Below are 25586 nucleotides of genomic sequence, written 5' to 3'. Positions count from 1 at the left end.
TCTATTTCCCCTATAGGGCCCAGGCCCTCAGGTCCCAGGGGGGGCCACACCCATTGTTTATACAAATTGGTTTCCACTTACCCAAGGATGCTTCACACCAAATATGGACCAAATCTTTTCATTCCTTCAGAAGAAGAAGGATTTTAAAGAATAATTTGCTATGTTTCCCCTATTGGGCCCGGCCCTCAGGTCCCTGGGGGGTCAGACCCATGGTTTATACAAAATTAGTACCCCTTCACCTAAGGATGCTTCAGACTAAATATGGAATAAATCCTTTCATTCCTACAGAAGAAGAAGGATTTTTAAGAATTTGCTATATTTCCCATATTGGGCCTGCCCCACAGCCCTCAAGGGGGCCAGACCCACCGTTTATACAAAATTGGTTTCCCTTAACCCAAGGATGCTCAACACCAAATATGGACCAAATCCTGTCATTCCTACAGAAGTAGAAGGATTTTTAAGAATAATTTGCTATGTTCCCCTATTGGGCCTCACCCCTCAGGCCCTTGAGGGGGACAAACCCACGATTTATACAAAATTGAGTCCCCTTGGCCCAAGGATGCTCCAGACTAAATTAGGATAAAATCTCTTAGTCCCTATGGTTGAAGAAGGATTTTAAAGGTTTTACCTCTATTTCCCCTATAGGGCCCAGGCCCTCAGGTCCCAGGGGGGGGCCACACCCATTATTTATACAAAATTGGTTTCCCTTTACCCAAGGATGCTTCACACCAAATATGGACCAAATCTTTTCATTCCTTCAGAAGAAGGATTTTAAAGAATAATTTGCTATGTTTCCCCTATTGGGCCCCGCCCCTCAGGTCCCTGGGGGGTCAGACCCATGGTTTATACAAAATTGGTACCCCTTCACCTAAGGATGCTTCTGACTAAATATGGAATAAATCCTGTCATTCCTACAGAAGAAGAAGGATTTTTAAGAATTTACCTCTATTTCCCCTATTGGGCCCCACCCCACAGCCCTCAAGGGGGCCAGACCCACCGTTTATACAAAATTGGTTTCCCTTAACCCAAGGATGCTCAACACCAAATATGGACCAAATCCTGTCATTCCTACAGAAGTAGAAGGATTTTAAAGAATAATTTGCTATGTTCCCCTATTGGGCCTCACCCCTCAGGCCCTTGAGGGGGCCAAACCCACGGTTTATACAAAATTGAGTCCCCTTGGCCCAAGGATGCTCCAGACTTAATTAGGATAAAATCCCTTAATCCCTACGGTAGAAGAAGGATTTTGAAGGTTTTACCTCTATTTCCCCTATTGGGCCCCGCCCCTCTGCCCCCAGGGGTGCCAAACCTACCATTTATACAAAATTGATTCCCCTTGGCCCAAGGATGCTCCAGACTTAATTAGGATAAAATCCCTTAATCCCTACGGTAGAAGAAGGATTTTGAAGGTTTTACCTCTATTTCCCCTATTGGGCCCCGCCCGTCTGCCCCCAGGGGGGCCACACCCACCATTTATATAAAATTGAGTATCCTTGGCCTAAGGATACTCCAGACCAAATTTAGTCAAAATCTACTTGGCCGTTCAGGACAAGTAGCATTTTAAAGGAAAAGTTGACGGACGGACGACGGATGACGGACGCGGTATGGCATAAGCTCACCATGGTCCTTTGGACCAGGTGAGCTAAAAATCTTTACTTTTGTGACACTCCCCCCCCCCCCCCCCCCCCACAAAGCCTTGTTACCCTTGTCAATAAATAGCATATAATTCCTTCCGCCTCTCCTCTCCCGTTTCACTTCAAAATATAAGATTTTTTTATTTTTTAAATTCAACATATGATGTGAATTTTGAAAATGAAAAAAATGTGTCAAAAGTCCATTTTTAATGCTCATTTTAATTATATAATTAGTATTATCAATATTTATATCTGGACCTTTTACTATCTGTAAAAAAGTCTTTTAAATTGAAATGCAGCTTTATAAAGGGAGATAATTCTGTAGGATAGACAGCCCTGGTGGTACTGCACACTGACTTATGATGAGATTTGATGACAAACCAGCTAAGTGTATAGATTGGCCCAACACAGCATACACTACACATCTGTTTGCACTAATTATCCACTTCCTGTCTGCGTTAGAGACCAGTGAGGTCCTAACTTGGTCCGCCCCATCAACAAACAGGGGATCACTTAGAAGTAACCACTTAACATATTTATTGTAAATTTTTGTTGTTTTTTGTAACATGAATCTGTATACCATAAAAGTCAAACCTGCCTTGGAAAGACCAATTGTCTGTCTATAACAACCAGTTTGGTAATTCATATAAAGGTTTTTGACTTTAATATGATCACACCTGTCTATAAGGCCTGTCTATAAAGGTTTTGACCTTTATATGATCACACCTGTCTATAAAGGTTTTGACCTTTATATGATCACACCTGTCTATAAGGGCTGTCTATAAAGGTTTTGACCTTTATATGATCACACCTGTCTATATGGCCTGTCTATAAAGGTTTTGACCTTTATATGATCACACCTGTCTATAAAGGTTTTGACCTTTATATGATCACACCTGTCTATAAGGCCTGTCTATAAAGGTTTTGACCTTTATATGATCACACCTGTCTATAAGGCCTGTCTGTGCTTTTCTGCTGTTAATTTAGAGGATTGTGAGCATATTTTTTTTTGGTAGCAGGTAAGGCTACCAGTCCAAGAAATCTAGGCACCCAAGTCCAATTGTAAAATTGGTACACCAATATTCTTTTCACCCAATATCAATTAATCTCTGTGAGAGTGTCTTATTATCTTGAATGTAAGGTGTACTCTTGTTTCTAAAATTTTCAAGATTTTTTTAATTTTCCCCCTTACTTATGAGTGATACAGACAGTCCATATTGATCATTAAAAAGGAAAATGATCGATGAGCTATTGCCTGGTTGATAAAATCCAAGCGAAGAGTTTTATGAAATTCCAGAACTGTTCAATACTTTCAGACTAAAGCGTTTAGATTTGTATATCACTGAGAGGTGACTGTGATGCAGGTTACAATGTACCCACAGGTGTAACTCAGGTGTAACTCAGGTGTAACTCAGGTGTAACACAGGTGTAACTCAGCTGGAATATCAGCTGGTAGGCCATGTTGATGGCCCATTATTCTTAATACATCAGAAATTACCACATCTTTACACAAGCCTAGACACAACCCATCTCAGACTAACTGTACCTATGGTTTGATTCTCAGACTAACTGTACCTATGGTTTGATTTTATTAGGCTATCAGCTTTGAAGGTGATCTACCACATTCTCGGAACAACAACCAGAATGAGGCTGCACCAAGTACGTCCATCATAACATCGTCCAGTAAAAGTAAAAACTAACCTCAAAAAATAGAAAAAATGTACTTAATAAATGAGGTCCAAACTATGAAGTATATTGTACAGTTATTGAAGTTTTTAAAGTGTATGTATGATATGTGTACAGTATTTACCTGCTCCTTAGCTCCTCTGCCTCTCTACCTGTTTCTATTCTACCTGCAGGTGTGCACACCGCCCAGGGGACTAGCCACATCACACACCCAATACTTGGTCGTTACTTGATTCCATCTAAATTCAAATCAGGTGTAGAGCAGGTATAATGTGTGATGACCCAACCAATCACGTCACAGCTGAGTGACCACCGTGGTACCTCCGACAGGGATGCTACACCGCTTGGATGTCCAGATCAGCCCTACTGACCACTGAGAGAACAATACAAAGTTATTGACCCTATATCATCGGAAACTGATAAACAGTACATGTGTGCGCTGAGCCAGGACAACACAGTTTTGTCAATAGCTCATCGAAAAGAAGCTAGACACCAGCCCCCGATAACCAGTCAACCACGACGGGGACAAATACCTGATACCTACAGATCACAGCCATTTCAATGAAGATGCGCAGATACAAATATCGGCAGGCACTGGCTGCAGGGTGGGGTTAAGGCCAGCTGTGATCTTTGGGGCCTGGGGCAAGCCTGCCCTGTGGTGAAAGCACCAAAATCCCATTCCTTCACACAGACCATATGATCATACGCACCCCTGTCTATCCTCAAGTCCCCAGGGTCACTAGTTGGTGTGATGGGAAAGGGGATAAACTGAAACCCTTCAAACCTACCATGTGATCAAAGATACCCCTCCATAACCTTGTGTCCTCTACCTACCCCCATCCCAAACAATATGAGCATGTGAGAAACATAATTCACAAATTAATCCATGATCAGTCACTTGTTTAAAACAAGAATTAGAAAAATCGGATTTACCTCGCCACTTAAGGGGATGAACACACTTAATCTGCTATTTGTGTCAGAGTTATTTCCCTTCTTTTCAGATGTCATCAAATCTTGTGTATCTTTCAGATTTGTCATCAGATCTTGTGTACCTTTATTAAGATATGTCATCAAATCTTGTGTACCTTTAAGATATGTCATCAAATCTTGTGTACCTTTAAGATATGTCATCAAATCTTGTGTACCTTTAAGATATGTCATCAAATCTTGTGTACCTTTAAGATATGTCATCAAATCTTGTGTACCTTTAAGATATGTCATCAAATCTTGTGTACCTTTAAGATATGTCATCAAATCTTGTGTACCTTTAAGATATGTCATCAAATCTTGTGTACCTTTAAGATATGTCATCAAATCTTGTGTACCTTTAAGATATGTCATCAAATCTTGTGTACCTTTAAGATATGTCATCAAATCTTGTGTACCTTTAAGATATGTCATCAAATCTTGTGTACCTTTAAGATATGTCATCAAATCTTGTGTACCTTTAAGATATGTCATCAAATCTTAAGACCTTTCAGATGTGTCATCAATTAAAATCAAAACTACCAATCATACATTTTACAGTGACAATGTCATACCACACAGAAGATAAAATGTTTGTGTCTGCTGTGGATACTGAGGTACACTTTGTCTGTTGATAGAGGTTTGAGGCAGTTGTGAATAAGTTTGACTGATTTCAAGACTTGTTTATTTCATGTCCTATCTTTTCAGAGAAAAACATCAGAAATTACCATCAAAATTCAATACCCTCGATCCAGTACTCCATATATAAATATGTATGCTATGGCATTTTTTAAAAACTTTTATCCATGTACGTGCAAACGAAGACAAGACCAAACTATCAGAAGAAATTTAAGACAAACTTTATCATAAATCCACAAAAAAGGGAGGAAAATGCCACCATGACAATGGGTAGATGTTTTTGACGGCTATATACATTTTAGATGTAGTCGTTGGTTGCCTTCCTGTTCATCATATAGATATAACTCTGTACACCATTACCTAGCTACACACCCATAAAACCCAAATTCTCAAACAACTTGGCATATTTTATCAAGAGAAACCTGAGGCACATGTGACTGTCAATGCAATTCTATATCAGGCAGGTGATTGAAAGGTCGTCAACGAAATACCTCCATCCATATATGGTCATGTGATTTCTATACATTGCAAGGAGGAAGAGAGGGTTCAATTTTGGCAGGGGTCCAGCGTTAGTGGCCTGGGATGGCCCGCTTTACCATCAGATAGATCGCTGTATCACCCAGCTATTGTGTTCTACCTGAAAACAGTTGCAAAATAGACGGGCTTGATTCCTGCTCAATGGAGCGTGTAAGAGACGAAGAGACCTATCTCACAACATCTGGATCTTCTGGCTCAATTTATATATTTTTTCCATTGACATGCCACACGAAACTTGTGATCAGATAAGTTTCCACTGAAATGTGTATCTAATCATTATTTGCCAATGGGCTAGGTAAAGTGTCCTCCCCAAATCTATAGTATCTTTAGGAGATCGGTGGAGCTTAGCTGAGGCACACTACCACTTCTGTAATGTAAGCTGATGGGCTGTTCCGTCTAAAAATCATTGACTGTTATTACCAACGTCTCCAAAGAAATCGCAAGTCAGAAGATTGGAAGTGTAGTTGTATAGGTTTCAGTGTTGGTAGATAGGAACGGCAATAGGGAGCAATCACCTAGCTCGCCGGGTTGTGTACAATCGATAAATGCCACGCCTCTCCTGAAGTCTTGTCGTCACCGAGCAGACGGTCGTGACCATTGAACACCATCAAGTCTTTGGTTGCTTCATTGTGCATGAAATATATCTATCACTGTCTTGTTCTGTGTGTAAGTAGGCCCGATCCATCAATACATCTTGTTCTTTCCTTCAAGGGATAAATTTGAGTCTATGCATTAATGGGGCGTAACTCCATCCAAGTGCTCCATTGTGCATGAAACAGCCTATCAGCATATCACTCACTCAATTATACCCTATAACTCACTGATTGATCTCCAATTTTCTTTAAAATTTCCTTTTAAAACTGAAATGTTCGACTGATTTGTTGGAAATATATTTTAATGGGTGTATGCAGATTAGGTTAAGTGTGATTTTAATGTATGCAAGATAAGAAGACCTGAAAAGCTACTGGCCATAAAGTTGTGTTTTTTACGATTTCCTGTGTTCCGACTAGAGCGCCTGATGTGTATCTACATCATCTGTAGGCTTTGTTAGGCGGCCATCACACCTCCATTACTCCATTTCTCTGTGATCAGCAATTACATATGGGAGGAATCTGCTATAGATCGCCACTTTATTTTAAACATTGCATTGAACTTATTTATATGTGAACAAAATATCAATGCGTCAAATACAAATATTTCCAGTGATTTCTCTTATAGATATGGTTTCACATGGTCACACAAAAAGAGACAGGAACATTCTGGTATTTTACATATACAATGAAAATGTTTGTAGAATTTTTGGTAATTTACAATTGCACAATGAAATATTTTTTTCTGCTTCAAAACATAAACTTTTTTGACAGGGTTCTCCTCTCTAAACTCAAATTTTGTGATGGCCATTGTACAATTACCGCACTAAAATATCAATTCTGGTTTATATTACAGCTATTCCAGATCAGTTATCACATATGACGATACATGTTTTTGCCAAATTAATACTTTGTAAGGTCATGTTAAATTTACTGTGGAGTAAAGAATGAGACTGTTTAACAGTTGTGCTGACAGATTTCTCGGTACAATTTTTGTTCAGATTTTAACAGTGTGATGGAGTACTGATGAACTACCGGCGAGAGATTTCTGAACTTGTCTATAAAACAGTTTAATTTCATCCATTAATCATGTATTTCTGTCGGCTATCACATCAGTTATAAAGAAAAACCCTGAAAATCTCCCAATATACCTACCATTGCCAATGGGGCGGATTGTGATCTATCATCAACGAATATCCATCAAAGAAAACGAGATCATTATACACTATGCAATCAGTTTGGGAATGACTGATTGAGAGAAAAAAACAGTTCAAAACAAAAGGATTTCCAAATTAATTTGATATGCATGTCGAGTATGCAGTATAGGGCCTGTTCCATCATCAAGTGATTGAACACTAACTAGCTACTCATGTGATCTATGATTGGGGAGGCCTACAGGGGGGAGGGGAGGTCATACAACTCACCTGTACTCGTCTCTCATCAGTACACACCTGTCCTGTTACCTTATCTTACATTCAATATGCTGATTCATTTTCCTAAATTATCTGTTTATCCATATTTACATAAATAAAACAACAAAAATTCTCTTTCACAAATCTCCCTCAGGGGGCCCCTTCAAAATGATCTGCTTTGGAATTTTCAAATTGATGACCCTATTGTCCATCAGTATCAGTTGTATAGGAGGAAACAAACACTGAAAAATGACACTAAAAACTGAGCAAAATATACCAGTTTTGTATAGTGGAAACCTGCCATGAATACTAATTACAAATAAGTGTTGTTTGATGTTGATCTGCAACCATCCGACTGAAATTACACGGCATCCCCACACATCATCTAAGACCATACAAAACGTCAATGTATTGGATCGTCACACACTATGTAACCCTAATAATTACCAGGTAACGCTCCGTTTCTGAGCGCTCCTTTTCTAGAGGAACATTTATGCACATATAAATATTATTGATATCAATCTTCCATTTTAAAAAAACATATCCTTATTTGAGATTCATCCCACGGTTGTATCTGTGAATATCCAAGCTAATGAATTGGGTAATTCCAATGATCGTTTATGTATGTAACACCACCTGTCTCATCTCTTATGTATGTAACACCACCTGTCTCATCTCTTATGTAACACCACCTGTAACAACTCCTATGTATGTAACACCACCTGTCTCAACTCCTATGTATGTAACCCCACCTGTCTCAACTCTTATGTAACACCACCTGTCTCATCTCTTACGTATGTAACACCACCAGTCTCAACTCCTATGTATGTAACACCACCTGTCTCAACTCTTATGTAACACCACCTGTCTCATCTCTTATGTAACACCACCTGTAACAACTCCTATGTATGTAACACCACCTGTCTCAACTCTTATGTATGTAACACCACCTGTCTCATCGCTTACGTATGTAACACCACCTGTCTCAACTCCTATGTATATAACACCACCTGTCTCAACTCTTATGTATGTAACACCACCTGTCTCATCTCTGATGTATGTAACACCACCTGTCTCATCTCTTATGTATGTAACACCGCCTGTCTCAACTCCTATGTATGTAACACCACCTGTCTCATCTCCTATGTATGTAACACCACCTGTCTCATCTCTTACGTATGTAACACCACCTGTCATCTCTTATGTATGTAACACCACCTGTCTCATCTCTTATGCATGCAACACCACCTGTCTCAACTCTTACATATGTAGCACCACATGTCTCATCTCTTACTGAGCACAAGGCCACCCCTACAGAACTATTTGCTATATATTAACCTACAAATCAACTTAAGCACAACTTTGACATAAACATGATAAATGATATCTATTTTAGAAATGTTGCCGAGACCAATGTGTTGTATATGTTACTTTGGCCTACTTGAATAAGTTCCAAGAAATTATTGAAATCCTTGTAATTCGTGAATCCTTATATCATCTCACTTTTGCTTGGTTCTATATCAACTTTTTCTAATTTCTTTATCAATTAATATTTTGTTTTGGTTCTAGAGCTGTTCCTTTTCCATTTACTTAACATGTGACCCCCAATGACTGCGGTGCCACAGTTTACAGAACAGGTAGTCATACACCTTTTCACCACTCTAAACTGCAACATATGAGCGAAATAACTAGGTGGCATTTATTTAGCTCTAAGATGCTGATTGGAAAGCCTCATTACCTAGTAGAACCTTTAGCCTTATTACCTAGTAGAACCTTTAGCCTTATTACCTGGTAGAACCTTTAGCCTCATTACCTAGTAGAACCTTTAGCCTTATTACCTGGTAGAACCTTTAGCCTCATTACCTAGTAGAACCTTTAGCCTTATTACCTAGTAGAACCTTAAGCCTTATTACCTAGTAGAACCTTTAGCCTTATTACCTAGAACCTTTGGCCTCATTTACCTAGTAGAACCTTTAGCCTTATTACCTAGTAGAACATTCTGACATATTTGATAATGTATTCAAATGAAAGTGGTACGAAACAAACCCGTTTTGGTGACAACGATGTTCCATATTTGTCTTACTGTTTCATTTGCTTAATGAGAAATCTTTTTGTGACCACATATTGATCATAATAATCTCTGATGTGTTAATAATGTTATTATAATATTTATTCCACAAATACACAACCACTTTCAAAGTTAGTGGTAAGAATTGGTCTGTCGGGGACATCAGAAACAATGATATTTTGTATAGTGGCCTATTGGATGTAGTTAGTATAGGTCTGTCAGGGACATCAGAAACAATGATATTTTGTATAGTGGCCTATTAGATGTAGTTAGTATAGGTCTGTCAGGGACATCAGAAACAATGATATTTTGTATAGTGGCCTATTAGATGTAGTTAGTATAGGTCTGTCAGGGACATCAGAAACAATGATATTTTGTATAGTGGCCTATTAGATGTAGTTAGTATAGGTCTGTCAGGGACATCAGAAACAATGATATTTTGTATAGTGGCCTATTAGATGTAGTTAGTATAGGTCTGTCAGGGACATCAGAAACAATGATATTTTGTATAGTGGCCTATTAGATGTAGTTAGTATAGGTCTGTCAGGGACATCAGAAACAATGATATTTTGTATAGTGGCCTATTAGATGTAGTTAGTATAGGTCTGTCAGGGACATCAGAAACAATGATATTTTGTATAGTGGCCTATTAGATGTAGTTAGTATAGGTCTGTCAGGGACATCAGAAACAATGATATTTTGTATAGTGGCCTATTAGATGTAGTTAGTATAGGTCTGTCAGGGACATCAGAAACAATGATATTTTGTATAGTGGCCTATTGGATGTAGTTAGTATAAGTCTGTCAGGGACATCAGAAACAATGATATTTTGTATAGTGGCCTATTAGATGTAGTTAGTATAGGTCTGTCAGAGACATCAGAAACAATGATATTATGTATAGTGGCCTAAAGATGAGTCTGTTATTGTTGGTCTTTCGATGTGATAGTCTATCACTTTCTTCAACATCAGCCCTACTCACACCAAACGTTGCTGCTGTCAGGGCCGAGGTAAGGAAAGGGAATTAGATCCATGTAACCGTTTTAACATACTGCCTTTTGTTAGGTAGATTTAGCAGTATTAGCCTTTGATTGGGCCCACTCCTTTGTTTATACCACGCTGACTGAAATTGATATCCAACAAAAACAGGGGGATTGTTGTGGAAGAGAGCTGATAATTTGCAGACAAAGCGGTTGTCGTGGTGGTGCTCCTCCCCCAGTTGTCTGTAGCAGGTCCTGATCTGTGCTGAGTCTATCCGAGTCAGTGTTCTATAACCTATACCAACTGTAGAAATTTGATCGCAATGATTGAATGTAGGAGAAATGGGTCTGGGTCCTACGTTACTGTTATCATCCTGACCTATAACCTAGCTTTTTGCTGTGGAGCTGAGTGGCCCGTCTCCTGGCCTAAATTATATGTATATAATGTTGCCTCAATGTATATAGGAGATAAGGCAGTGTGATGCTGAAGCTGGTCGTGTTGTGAGAGAGAGGCTGACAGACAGATCAGGTGCCTCAGTTAATGATAAATACATCAATGGACAGGGGAGCACTATTGTCTCCTTGACCGATCCTCATATACGTTCTTGTCCCCCCGGCAAATCACACACACAATCCTGTATTATCTTCTCTCACACACACAATCCTGTATTATCTTCTCTCTCACACACAATCCTTTATTATCTTCTCTCACACAGACAATCCTGTATTATCTTCTCTCGCACACACAATCCTGTATTGTCTTCTCTCACACACACAGACCTGTATTATCTTCTCACACGCTCAAGCCTGTATTATCTTCTCTCTCACACACAACCCTGTATCATCTTCTCCCACACACACAATCCTGTATTGTCTTCTCTCACACACACAACCCTGTATCATCTTCTCCCAGACACAATCCTGTATCATATTCTCTCACACACAATCCTGGATCATCTTCTCTCACACCCAATCCTGTATTATCTTCTCCCCCACACAATCCTGTATCTTCTCTCTCACACACAATCCTGTATTGTCTTCTCTCACACACACAATCCCGTATCTCCTCTCTCACACACAATCCCGTATCTCCTCTCTCACACACAATCCTATATTATCTTCTCTCACACACACAATCCTGTATCATCTTCTCTCACACACAAACCTGTACAGGGCTCACCCTGGACCTAAAAAGTCGGTAGCCAAAAAAGTAGCCATGTTTGAATTTCAGTAGCCAATTTTTTTTAAACAGTGGCCATACTTTCTCGTCCTCCAACCATGACGGATAGGCCCTCCATAAAAATCATTAAATATTTAATATTTTTTGAAGTGCAATACTATGAAACATGATGTTAAATTAAGGAGTACTCTGTTAAATAAATTTTTTGTTATACATCATGTTTACAATTTAATCCATAATGTGATATTTTGTAATCCTTTCAGATTATATGGCTTTAATTTTGAGAAAAAAGAGAAAAATCAGATTTTATCTCAATTTTTTGACACAGGAAGTGTGAAAAAATCTAGGTTGAAAAGTTTAAATATTAAGATATTATTCGCCTTTAATTCCGTGCCTTCAATCAAAAAATAAAACTAATCAAATCCAAATCAAAAGTAGCCTCAGTGATGCAATATTGATACTTATTTTTCCTGTGTTTACATTCACCGTAAATCATGTTTTATGAAAATCACACATTTCAAACGTAAATTGCAGTAGAACACATTTGAAAGGAAAAGGACGAATTTATAACAGTTTTGACCAACCCTTCGTAATAAATCGGGAGCACATCAAGTCGCGCAACTTGGCCATTCCTGTGCACGTGTCGTCGAGATTGGCACCTAATACAAGCGACCGTCGAAGTAATTCTGAACGGTTTGCTGTTCTAAAAACTGCATAGCTACTATGCTAAATAACTTTTCTCGATCACTTGAAATTCTAAAACGTCTAACCACGAAAGTACACAGTCAGGTAAGATATAGGGCCTATCGTTTGAAGTGATCTGAAAGTGAAAGGCCGAAAATCGGCACTTCGACATTGTGTTTCAAGGCGATACTTATACTTTCTAATCAAGCATATCGACGTATTTATGCTTACTAAGGTTCTGGAAAAAGTTAATGAATACCATGTTCACTAATTTAAATATACTGAACCCATACATTTGTTGGATGCGGGGTTTGAACGAGTTTATCAGATCGGCTTATTTACGGCGCCGTCAAATGTACGTGTGCGAGACCACCTGTGTGACTCGCTTATCAGACTGTTTTCTCAACGTGAATGGGTCATCCAATTAACTTGACCCCACTGTCCATTATTGTACAAGAATTATAACACCTGTTGCCGTCTGAAGCTTGATATTTGACTTTACAACTTATAGACAAAAGCATTAATTAACTCGCAGTCGTACAGCGGGCGCTGATCTGTGACGGCCCTGATTATGTTTACGCAATCAGTGTCAGGTACAATACACACGTCAGCTCGAGAAGACGGATCTTTACTGGGACAAAGAATTAAAAGTCAATTTAGTAGCCACATCAAATTTTTAGTAGCCAATAAAAAATAAAAGTAGCCAATGGCTACTTTGCTATTGGCTACCGACAGCGTGAGCCCTGCTGTATTATCTTCTCTCACACACAAACCTGTATTATCTTCTCTCACACACACAAACCTGTATTATCTTCTCTCACACACACAAGCCTATATTATCTTCTCTCACACACAAGCCTGCATTATCTTCTCTCACACACAATCCTGTATTATCTTCTCACACACACAAACCTGTATTATCTTCTCTCACACACACAACCCTGTATTATCTTCTCTCACACACACAACCCTGTATTATCTTCTCTCACACACACAAACCTGTATTATCTTCTCTCCCACACAAACCTGTATTATCTTCTCTCACACACAAGCCTGTATTATCTTCTCTCATACACACAATCCTGTATTATCTTCTCTCACACACAACCCTGTATTATCTTCTCTCACACACACAACCCTGTATTATCTTCTCTCACACACACAATCCTGTATCATCTTATCTCACACACAAACCTGTATTATCTTCTCTCACCCACACAAACCTGTATTATCTTCTCTCACCCACACAAACCTGTATTATCTTCTCTCACCCACACAAACCTGTATTATCTTCTCTCACCCACACAAACCTGTATTATCTTCTCTCACCCACACAAACCTGTATTATCTTCTCTCACACACACAACCCTGTATTATCTTCTCTCACACACACAACCCTGTATTATCTTCTCTCCCCCACACAAGCCTATATTATCTTCTCTCCCACACAAGCCTGCATTATCTTCTCTCACACACAATCCTGTATTATCTTCTCACACACCTGTATCATCTTCTCACAGACACAATCCTGTATCATCTTCTCTCACACACAATCCTGTATCTTCCCTCTCACACACAATCCTGTATTATCTTCTCTCACATACACAATCCTGTATTATCTTCTCTCACACACAACCCTGTATTATCTTCTCTCACACACAAGCCTGTATTATCTTCTCTCATACACACAATCCTGTATCATCTTCTCTCACACACAATCCTGTATCTTCCCTCTCACACACAATCCTGTATTATCTTCTCTCACATACACAATCCTGTATTATCTTCTCTCACACACAAGCCTGTATTATCTTCTCTCACACACACAATCCTGTATCATCTTTTCTCACACACAAACCTGTATTATCTTCTCTCACACACACAATCCTGTATTATCTTCTCACTCACACAATCCTGTATTATCTTCTCTCACAAACAAGCCTGTATTATCTTCTCTCACACACACAATCCTGTATCATCTTTTCTCCCACACAAACCTGTATTATCTTCTCTCACACACACAATCCTGTAACATCTTTTCTCACACACAAACCTGTATTATCTTCTCTCACACAGACAATCCTGTATTATCTTCTCTCACACAGACCTGTATTATCTTCTCTCACACACAAGCCTGTATTATCTTCTCTCATACACACAATCCTGTATCATCTTCTCTCACACACAAACCTGTATTATCTTCTCTCACACACACAAGCCTGTATTATCTTCTCTCACACAGACCTGTATTATCTTCTCTCACACACAAACCTGTATTTTCTTCTCTCACACAATCCTGTATTATCTTCTCTCACACACAATCCTGTATCATCTTCTCTCACACACAATCCTGTATTATCTTCTCTCACACACAATCTTGTATCATCTTCTCTCACACACAAGCCTGTATTATCTTCTCTCACACACAAACCTGTATTATCTTCTCACACCCACAAACCTGTATTATCTTCTCTCACACACAAGCCTGTATTATCTTCTCTCACACACAATCCTGTATCATCTTCTCTCCCACACAATCCTGTATTATCTTCTCTCACACACAAACCTGTATTATCTTCCCTCACACACACAAGCCTGTATTATCTTCTCTCACACACAAACCTTTATTATCTTCTCTCACACACACAAGCCTGTATTATCATCTCTCACACACAAACCTGTATTATCTTCTCACACCCACAAACCTGTATTATCTTCTCTCACACACAATCCTGTATCATCTTCTCTCACTCACAATCCTGTATTATCTTCTCTCACACACACAAACCTGGATTATCTTCTCTCACACAAACCTGTATTATCTTCTCTCACACACAATCCTGTATCATCTTCTCTCACTCACAATCCTGTATTATCTTCTCTCACACACAGACCTGTATTATCTTCTCTCACACACAAACCTGTATTATCTTCCCTCACACACACAAGCCTGTATTATCTTCTCTCACACACAAACCTTTATTATCTTCTCTCACACACACAAGCCTGTATTATCATCTCTCACACACAAACCTGTATTATCTTCTCTCACACCCACAATCCTGTATTATCTTCTCTCACACACAGTATTATCTTCTCACACACACAAACCTGTATTATCTTCTCTCACACCCACAATCCTGTATTATCTTCTCTCACACACATTCTTGTATCATCTTCTCTCACACACAAGCCTGTATTATCTTCTCTCACACACAAACCTGTATTTTCTTCTCTCACACAAACCTGTATTATCTTCTCTCTCGCACAAACCTGTATTATCTTCTCTCTCATACAAACCTGTGTCATGGTTATTTTATCTACATATCTATAACACTGATATTTTAACACTAGAGACGACTTCATCACCTTATTACCAATGACCTAAAGCTTTGTACAGTATATACAAATGTTAAATAGCCAGGCATGGACCAACACTAACCTGTTCACTGAAAACAAATAATTAAGAAAACTTTTTGAAATATTTATGCAGATCAGTTTCTGTAATTTCACCAACAAAAATAATATTTACTGAACATAGATCACGACTAAGGCCTTAATAACAAATTGTTTCCCTACTTTCCTTACTTTACAATTGCAAGCCAACTGTAGGGGGCCTATAGCTACCACCCAAGAGACGCGATGACCATGACGAATTGCATTGCGGAAGTGACTAATACACAAACCATACCGATCCGGACCGAAAACGGAATATATTATTATTATTAAGAAGATTTCCGGACCCTCTCTTTTTGTTGATTAGTCATTCTCCCTTAATTGCAAAGCCTACAAAATGGTGTTGCTCAGGTAGGAAATTTTGAGCGATTGAAAATCGAGGACTCTATTGACGGAATATAGCCGCTGTAAGCGCTAAAAAAAATGGTTTTGAATCAATAAATAAACCATTTATCGATATCTGAGGTATGACTTGTGTCGTAGTAGATTTTTGTTGTCATCTTCTCAAAACTATCCCGATACCAATGGTATCTGGCCCCACACCAGACATCTATCCTTCAAAACTCTCCCGATACCAATGGTATCCGGCCCCACACCAGACATCTATCTGTCAAAACTCTCCCGATACCAATGGTATCCGGCCCCACACCAGACATCTATCTGTCAAAACTCTCCCGATACCAATGGTATCCGGCCCCACACCAGACATCTATCTGTCAAAACTCTCCCGATACCAATGGTATCCGGCCCCACACCAGACATCTATCTGTCAAAACTCTCCCGATACCAATGGTATCCGGCCCCACACCAGACATCTATCTGTCAAAACTCTCCCGATACCAATGGTATCCGGCCCCACACCAGACAACTATCTGTCAAAACTCTCCCGATACCAATGGTATCTGGCCCCACACCAGACATCTATCTGTCAAAACTCTCCTGATACCAATGGTATCCGGCCCCACACCAGACATCTATCTGTCAAAACTCTCCTGATACCAATGGTATCCGGCCCCCCACCAGACATCTATCTGTCAAAACTCTCCGGATACCAATGGTATCCGGCCCCCCACCAGACATCTATCTGTCAAAACTCTCCGGATACCAATGGTATCCGGCCCCCCACCAGACATCTATCTGTCAAAACTCTCCGGATACCAATGGTATCCGGCCCCCCACCAGACATCTATCTGTCAAAACTCTCCGGATACCAATGGTATCCGGCCCCACACCAGACATCTATCTGTCAAATTGTCTAAGTCTGGTGTCGGGGCAAGAGGAAACTCGGCTAATATGATTGATGACACTTTTACTTCAAAATCCTTGTTGCTCATAGCCTATATAAATATACGTTATAAGATAAAACATTCCCTTTCCTACTGATCCCAAGACTTTAGACAGTGACGCAGAAACACAAATCATTTTTAGTCCTAAAATCACACATCAGAAAATTACTAACTGCATGTACGAAGTTTACAGAACTTAAAGAAGGAGCAAATTGACTCTATTTTAGAAATGTTGGTCTTCTTTTAAACTAGAAATTTCCTGATATGATGTCTCTGTCCAATTGTGCGGGTGATTCTCATTCATTTTGAAGTTTAAAGGGTGATTTTAAGTTATTTTTGTACATATTTTATTTTCAAAAATACAAAAGGGATTAGACACAAGTTACCAAACATTATTTTGTCTCCTTCCTACATGTACTAATCTGTGTACCTCAATCTTTTTTTATTTATTTATCTGTGATTTTTTTTTGATTTAGTAAAATTGTGACGTTTCGTTAATCAAATTGGGAAGACATTGTCAAAACATCACCGGGACTTCAGGCGACTTCAATGTTTGGCCCTAAAATGACGCAGAAGAGAAGAACTGAACACTAAAACAGGATATGGCTGTCCTTGCTCTGACACCGATACCACATCCAACGCCACACTTTTGTTATCAAACTACACTGTACAACAAAACATTAACAAAGCACTATGTCACTGTTGCGTAATTCTACACAAAGCCAGAGTAACAATAATCCCGGTATCATTAGACTTCTCTGCTAATCACCAAACAAGTACAAATCTGTACCAGTTCAGGCTTTTCTATGATATCCTCCCCAGGAATCTTCATAATACAAATGTTAGTTTTTTTTAAAAGTGTATGAATTGTTTTTGTCTTTGATTGTCACAAAGCATGATGTTATATAAGTCACACAGCTGGCAAAGTATACCGGTTTATGTATCTGTGAATCATCATCACTGATAGCTTCAGAATTTACATGATTTATTCTCACAGTGAATGGTTTAGTACGAGTTAAATATCAACCTATATTTGATCACCTACCTGTAATAAAGTGTAAACACTACCTGTTTCTGCTAACACTAACTATCCTAGATTTTTGTGCCAATGTATTTTCCCTATACAAGTTTTCATAACAATTTTAAACCAGCACTTTTAATAAAGAAAGCTAAATTTTGAAAAGAAGACTAAATCTTTCCAACTAAGTTATCTGTCAAATCCTAATAACATTTCCCAAAAAAAAGTGAAGTTTGGATTTTATTATTTATTTATTATGTGGTAACAGTTTTGCCACCTATAACCTGCCTTTCTAGTATAAAAACCAGCAGTTTTCTTTTATATTTTTTCTTATCAAATCAGTTTTAATATATATATATATTGCCATGCGTTGTGATTACATCGGATCAGAATCTGTACAAAAGTTGCCCGTATTTTTAGCGGGGTTTTAAGATACAAATCCAGTTGAACAGCCATCTAATCTGTATCTCCTACCGATGTAATGCATCTTGAGTACGATACAATGTGAAATGTCCATATAAATAATACTATTAATGCATTTGATGAAACACAGATTTTTATTTTTGGAACCGAAATGCAGCAAAGAAAAAATCCAGCAAAGCAACCAAGCAACTGTGTAGGCACATATTGTCAAATTCCTCCATTTCCATTAATTCAAAAAAAGAGAGAGAGAGACTGCAAGATCAAAATAGAGATAAATCTGTTCATCGGCAATATTTCTTCAGAGAACAGCATCCCATGTATCTTTGACAGATATAGAAAACCATTATGTACGAGTATATCTGTCTGTTGTAGTCGTGATACAAGCCAGACAGGAAATACTGGTGTGTGTATAGTGCTGAGGGTACTGGCACGCTCGGCCCAATAGCCTCCGTCAATAAATCAATAGTCGACATCAGTGTTTACACAAAACACACATTATTGATTAGTCCTGATTTCAGAATGTAATCAACAGTCCACGTATAATCACACCTATAACTATAACTTGTTACAGTGGCCACGTATAATCACACCTATAACTAGGGTATCTCAGACACATAGTTACTCTATTGTATTCCCCCAATTTAACTGTTTTCCTTTCCTGGAGAAAAGGATCTTTTTTCTTTTTATTTGATACATGCATGATTTCAGTTAAATGAAAATCTCAGCTTTATAATTTGATATCATGCTTTTTAATGACACAACAGGGATTTTCTGTACTTATTATTAAAATAGAGAAATAGAAAAAAGTGGCTTTAAATGACCGATACATTATTCCCTATCAGTTTTCTCCATCTTATATGTTGCATATTTTCAAAATGCCCCGGAAATATTCTGAAATAAAACCACTGGTGAATCAAACTTATTTATCTATTATTATTGTATTACAGATAAATCGAATAATCTTCCACTAAATTCCAGGAAAAGTATAATTTCAGTAGAAAATCTTCCTATAGAAAAATTAGTATCAACATTTTTAGTTTTGTGGGAGTCTTAACCAATCATAGATCAATGTTTGTGACTTTAACAGTAATTAAATGTATTTTGAACTCTTGGTGTAGATGTGGGTTCAACTCCCAGCTTCACACGTAAATTGTGTCAGACCTCCGTACACGGTCTTAAAATAACTGTGCTTTGTTTTTACATAGACAATCCCTTGTAAAGTTATCACTTGTCTGTCCAACCAATAATCTTATGTTTTGGTGAAATAGATATAGAGCAGTGGGGCCAAATACATATCAGAACTTTTAACAGTTCTTTAGAAATAAAGATGCCATTTATCTTAATAAAATAAAGAGAAATAAACAACAAAAATGCCTCACTTCTTCACAAGGACATCTTTTGTGCTGACTAATGCTAAATTATATTCACTGCAAATATTTCATAACCAGAAAGTTTATACACTGCAGGGAATGTGTATTGTTGATAGCAGCGATGTAAGTACAGTAACGGTGGTCAATATTCTGTTAATATTACATTGTTTCCCCAAAAAAAGCCACCAGAATAAGTAAAATCAATACACATTATTACCTCTATAATCAATATTCTCTTTTATATTATCATATCTCCCAATCCCTCCCTAACAAACTGGTGTGAAGCTCTGCCTAATTATATAAGGACCAACAGCTGAAGCTATTAACTACAGATATATACACAAGACTAGAACCAATACTCACTTAGTCTCTGTGTTAATATAATCAATACCTTTTAATTGATGAATAAAAAATGTTGAATAATTATGATTTTATCGATCCCATTTCTGAAATCTTTAGCCATTTGTTGGTATCAATAATTTTCTAGCACAAAATTATTGATGTTTACTTCTGAAATTGTTCCTATATCAATAATTTCCTCGGGTCCTTAAACAGACTTAATCAGTTTTAATGCCGATGATTTCTCTAAATCAATATATGCTGTTACATCTAATTTGTATAGAATCACTCTCAACTAACCAGCATCAAGTTTTAAATAATTAAAATCAATATAGATGTATGATGAAAAATCTGTATCTGCTTACATAGTGTGTGTTGGAGTGATCCTACTCCGTACCACCGATCAATACACGACCATATACTCCTCATATGCAATTTGAAATTGGTGGCCCCTCATGACACGCTGCCTGGTCGATCGATACACTCCTAATCAATAACTGTAACCCAATTTGTTCTCCTAACAAATTTAGATCATGATTAATGGGAAGGAGAAAGACATTTCAAAAGAGAAATAAAATCAATAAAAGCATTGTCATAAAAAGAAAATATTGATTTTTGCATGTGAGCATGTCTGTAGCGACATCCTTCCACGATACAGTGATGGCACCGTATGTATCTTGTGTGCAGATAGAACACACTGTATTTACTTCCTCTTAAACAGTCGTCTTGAGTAATTTATCCTGTCAATATGCGTCTCAGAGTCCCCGCTATGAAAGAACCAAACAATTAAAGTAGAATAATACTGATGCAAGGAAACAGAAAAATACTAATTACATCATCATTACATTTAATCAACTAAGAACAATTTGGGGAATTTTACTTTGATGTATTAGATCCATTTTCAATATTAAATGTTAGAGGTTTTTTGGACAATTCAATGAACACATGCACTTAACAGCCTGGAATAAACATAAGGAAAATATCTCTTTTTCTTAAATAAAACCGGAAAGATCATATTAATTAAAAAGATGAAAATTAAAATACAATTTCAATGCATTTTTTTAATTTAATTTTTTGTTGTTGTTATTGGTACCAGATTAAATTTATTTGAAGTTTGCCAATTTATTTAAATTATATATTTTTATATACCAGTTTACCTATTTCATCTGTTTTTTGCTTTTACTGCAAATCATTAAGATATTATATATCTATTATTTTGAAATCTGAAAAAAATCCCTCCGTCAAAGAAATAGTGAAAACTTTTTATATACAATGTGATGTACTGTTTATACAAAGTTTGTCCATAAATTTCCTTTACCAAGGAAATAATCAGGACCATTTGTCCTTAAAACAAGTCAAAGTACATATCTATCTGATAAACACACAAACTCAACAAAGACCGTATCAACAAAGTCGCACATGTGCTGCGGAGTTCAATACACAACGAGGTTACAGTGTCTGCTGTGTATTGTGTCCTTCGTCCTGTTTACATATTATTTAAAGGTCCCAAAACCCAAACAAATCGTGGCCTCGTTTCACTGCTGGTAAATGACATGACTCGACCCAATCTCTGTTTGTACCCATAGACAGACTCAGTTTCGCCCTAGCTCGCTTCGCGCCCGATTAATTCCACACAGAACAGCCATCCTCATCCCCAATTGTCTGACTTCAACATGTTCCGATGTTGTCAGCTAAATACACGATCGTCAACTCAAAACTTTTCTAACTTTCACACTTCAGTGCTGTTTGCGAAATAAATCGATTGATTTCATAATGAGTTTCGCAGAGACAAAAGAAGCCCTGCTTCAGCTGCAAAGCATGATCACTCCGCCATATTGATCTATCGCTGATAGCCGTAATACACTATATTCGATAGTCAGTAGGTTACCAGTGGAAAGTTGGATAAAGTACCGCACAACTTCAGAACTGAGACAAAACACATCTTTCTAATGCCTCTAATGTATTTTCTGGGTTTGTTTCAACAAGACCATAGCAACAAATTAAAGAAAAATAAAAGTTACCTGCAGTTCTTGTAGATCGAAGTCTTTCCAATACTGACACATCGACTGCACTCCCGCAGCCATCTTGAACGGGATTATAGCCCCGATCGATTGATCACATGACTGGCCGAAATCGAAGATACTCTCTAAACGTGTGTATTAATTACCATTCATGTTCACTCTGTCTAAAGAACACTTTGAATAAAAAATGAATTCACAGAAGTTAATGTTAAACTCCAGAATGTGCAAAGATACAGCGTATTACAGGAATGCTGAACAGTGACAGAATCAAGCAATCAGTCTGAAACCGTTTGAGGCTACGTTTCAAGATGGCGGGTGTTGACAATTGGCGCACATGTTTGAATGACCAGCCGTTTTGTAAACAATTGCGTGAAAATAATGCAAAGGATTCCAGACAGAAACGCTGCAGTACATCAAAGGGACTCACTGCTGTCCAGGGTGGAGATTTATATGTCTGGGATAGCTTTGCATCCCACCTCGTCTTCTACAATCTCAAGAATCTTCTGCCAGAGTGTGCAGATCGCGAGAGGAATCAGGCGCAGGTATGATACAATTGACTCCACTGCCTGAGATTATCACTGCACATATCATCACTGACTCGATTACCTGTAACTGAGAGCCTCAGGCCCGATGCAATGGGAAAATCCCACATACTAATAGGATTGTTAAAGCCCCCCTATATCCCTACAATACATTTAGGGAAAATGAAAGTTGACAAAATTAAAAAAAAAAATGGTTGTGTGTAACATTACCTACAAGTATAAGTAGTGAAGACTGAATGAAGGTCGGTCGTGAGTGATCGGATAGCTCTGTTACAAAGGATCTATTAAAATTTATTGGACAAATAAACATGTTTTCCCTCTGACAAATTTTATGCTTTATAACAGGAGAAAGAGAATTAATGCAACGGCCAGACCGGGTTCAAACCCGGGACCTTCTGAATTCTGGATGGATGCTCCAACTAATTGAGCTACTGCCATCAATAATCCACCAAGTCCAGTTCCGCTACACTTCTTACAATAATTCAACAGATATCACAGTGTCAGATATTTTGTCTGTGTGAAACTTAAGGATTACAAAAGACCAAAAATTATTTTGCATTCGTTTTGACTTTGTTCACTTGCAATTTTAAAAGATTTTTAAAATTTTAAACAGAACACATTTTTACAGGACATGTTTGAATTGGTGAGATACACAACCAAAATACACAGAAATCACAAGGAAATCACAGAACACAGATCTAAATAATAATGCGGAAATGACAATATTCAGCAATTACAAGTCACAGAAAGAATTGATCAACAGAAATCACACTGTTTTTTGCAGTGTTTACAACTGATAATACGACCGTTAAGAAATGTACCAATGTAAATAAATTGTTCCATTAAATGTTTTATTGACGGGTATATGAAACACATGTTCCAGAATTGGGAAGATTATATTTAAACCAAAAAACCTAGATATTGAGCCTGTACCAAATTGAAGACAATATTTTTGTCAGACAGAAATATAACCATTTGGAACCTGTCTCAAAACATTGATATACTGTAATCAAATAACCAATAAACATGATTTGATGTTTGCTGTTACCACTGTCTAATGATCTACATGTACCTGTTAATGACAGCTTAATTTAATGATCTATTGGCACCTGATTCAGGGTCTAGATTTGTTCCCAGGAGCAGCTAGTGATGAGGTGGCATCTAATTTCTGCCATTTCATATGCCAAATGAATCTGGCAGCCTGGTAGTATTCATCAGTAAGTCATAATGGGGATAAACAAATATATATTCACTGGTATTTCTATCAGCTTATGGTTATATGGCACCATACACATTATTAGCAGTATTTTATTTTCTTGTGAGTCATGTGCCAAATACTCATACTTTTTCAGTTTTGACTCATTCAATTCTCAAAAATTCATTAATTATACATAGAATGACTCACTGCTTACCCGAAGTTGATAGGGGTGTCACAATTTACCGTTATACTGGAACATCAGACCTGGACCACAGCGCACCATGATACAGAATTAATGTACATTTTACTGTTGATTTACCAATATTTCCATAATACATCATTTGTTTGTACAATCCTAAGACATTTTTGAAAACTATTCAACTTGTCTCTTGGAATATTATTGCTCATGTCTTTCCATGGTTAGTTTGGTGCTTGAAATCACATTCCCATTCAAGCGTCTGAAACCGATTGCCAATTGCAAATAGACCTTCATTATTTGATACGTAAATTCTGATTATTTTATAAGTTATTTTCTGCCACTTTATTTTCTATTATGATCTAATTAATGAATCAATTATTCATTTGTTAAGAATTTAAATGACCATAAATGGATCACATTGTCTGTGTTGTTTATAATCAATTACTTAACAACTCATTTTGGGAGTCCTGTTCATAAAAAGCTGAAATTATTACAGGAAGGGTTCCTTTACTTGTTGGACTGAAGTATTATCACTATATATCATCGTCCTCATCCTCATCATCATCACCATCACTTGATTGGGCAAGATTTATTGAAACATGTGGGATCAGTTACATTAATTCCATATGAAATGGAAATAAATTGAAGCTTTTATACAAGTACATAATGTATTGCTGAAAACATGTTTTCACCAGGGATTCTTCTTGTCTGAAGTTCTGCCATCTTCTCTACACATCTAGATCTGTTATGTCCATTGCATGATTTTATTATGGTAATATATTTTTTGACATGTAATATAGTCATATGTTGTGATAGTGATGGTATCATAATGTATTGTAATATACCTATCACAATATATTGTCTTAGGAAAACTGAACAGTTTAATTTTTCTGTTACTCTGCATGACTGTGTAGTAATTAATTTACGAAGATGCATAAAATTGTTTTTAAAAATAATGTGACACAGCGATATATTTGTTTCTGATTTGTGATACAACATGATGTTCCTGTGTATTGGGACACATTGTATATTCACTGCAATCAACTCATAATCCTGTCAAAATTACAAGTCATAAAAAATCAGATGCAATTTTTCTAGTGAAAAATTAATGGAAAGGAAAATATGTCACAGAAAACAACAGGTATATGTGGGATATAGCACTAATTGAGGTATAACATATCATATGTCACAGAAAACAACAGGTATATGTGGGATATAGCACTAATTGAGGTATAACATATCATATGTAACAGAAAACAACAGGTATATGTGGGATGTAGCATTAATTAAGGTATAAAATATGTAACAGAAAACAACAGGTATATGTGGGATATAGCATTAATTAAGGTATAGAATATGT

The 25586-nt window shown here is 37.5% G+C and overlaps 2 protein-coding genes across 5 annotated transcripts in view; one reads left to right on the top strand and one right to left on the bottom strand.

Moving 5' to 3' along the window:
• Positions 1 to 22451, bottom strand: part of LOC110464065 (homeobox protein cut-like 1) — a 123619-nt gene extending 101168 nt beyond the window's left edge. For all 4 annotated transcript variants that reach the window (XR_002464464.1, XM_021519087.1, XM_021519089.1 and 1 more), the window contains exon 1: positions 22288 to 22451. Coding sequence is in view for 3 of the 4 variants with exons in the window: in XM_021519087.1 (XP_021374762.1) it covers positions 22288 to 22350 (63 nt within the window). In the remaining variant the exon portion in view is untranslated. The remainder of the gene's footprint in view (positions 1 to 22287) is intronic.
• Positions 22452 to 22498: 47 nt separating this feature from the next.
• LOC110464055 (nuclear pore complex protein Nup88-like) overlaps positions 22499 to 25586 on the top strand; it is a 63535-nt gene continuing 60447 nt past the window's right edge. Inside the window, exon 1 of the mRNA XM_021519072.1 lies at positions 22499 to 22829. Within this exon, the coding sequence (XP_021374747.1) occupies positions 22596 to 22829 (234 nt within the window). The 5' untranslated portion in view covers positions 22499 to 22595. The remainder of the gene's footprint in view (positions 22830 to 25586) is intronic.

Source organism: Mizuhopecten yessoensis, unplaced genomic scaffold (assembly GCF_002113885.1).
Source record: "Mizuhopecten yessoensis strain PY_sf001 unplaced genomic scaffold, ASM211388v2 scaffold10953, whole genome shotgun sequence".
In the NCBI taxonomy this organism is placed as follows: Eukaryota; Metazoa; Mollusca; class Bivalvia; order Pectinida; family Pectinidae; genus Mizuhopecten; species Mizuhopecten yessoensis.
Note: the sequence above shows the minus strand (reverse complement) of the source record. Positions and strands in the feature narration are given on the sequence as shown.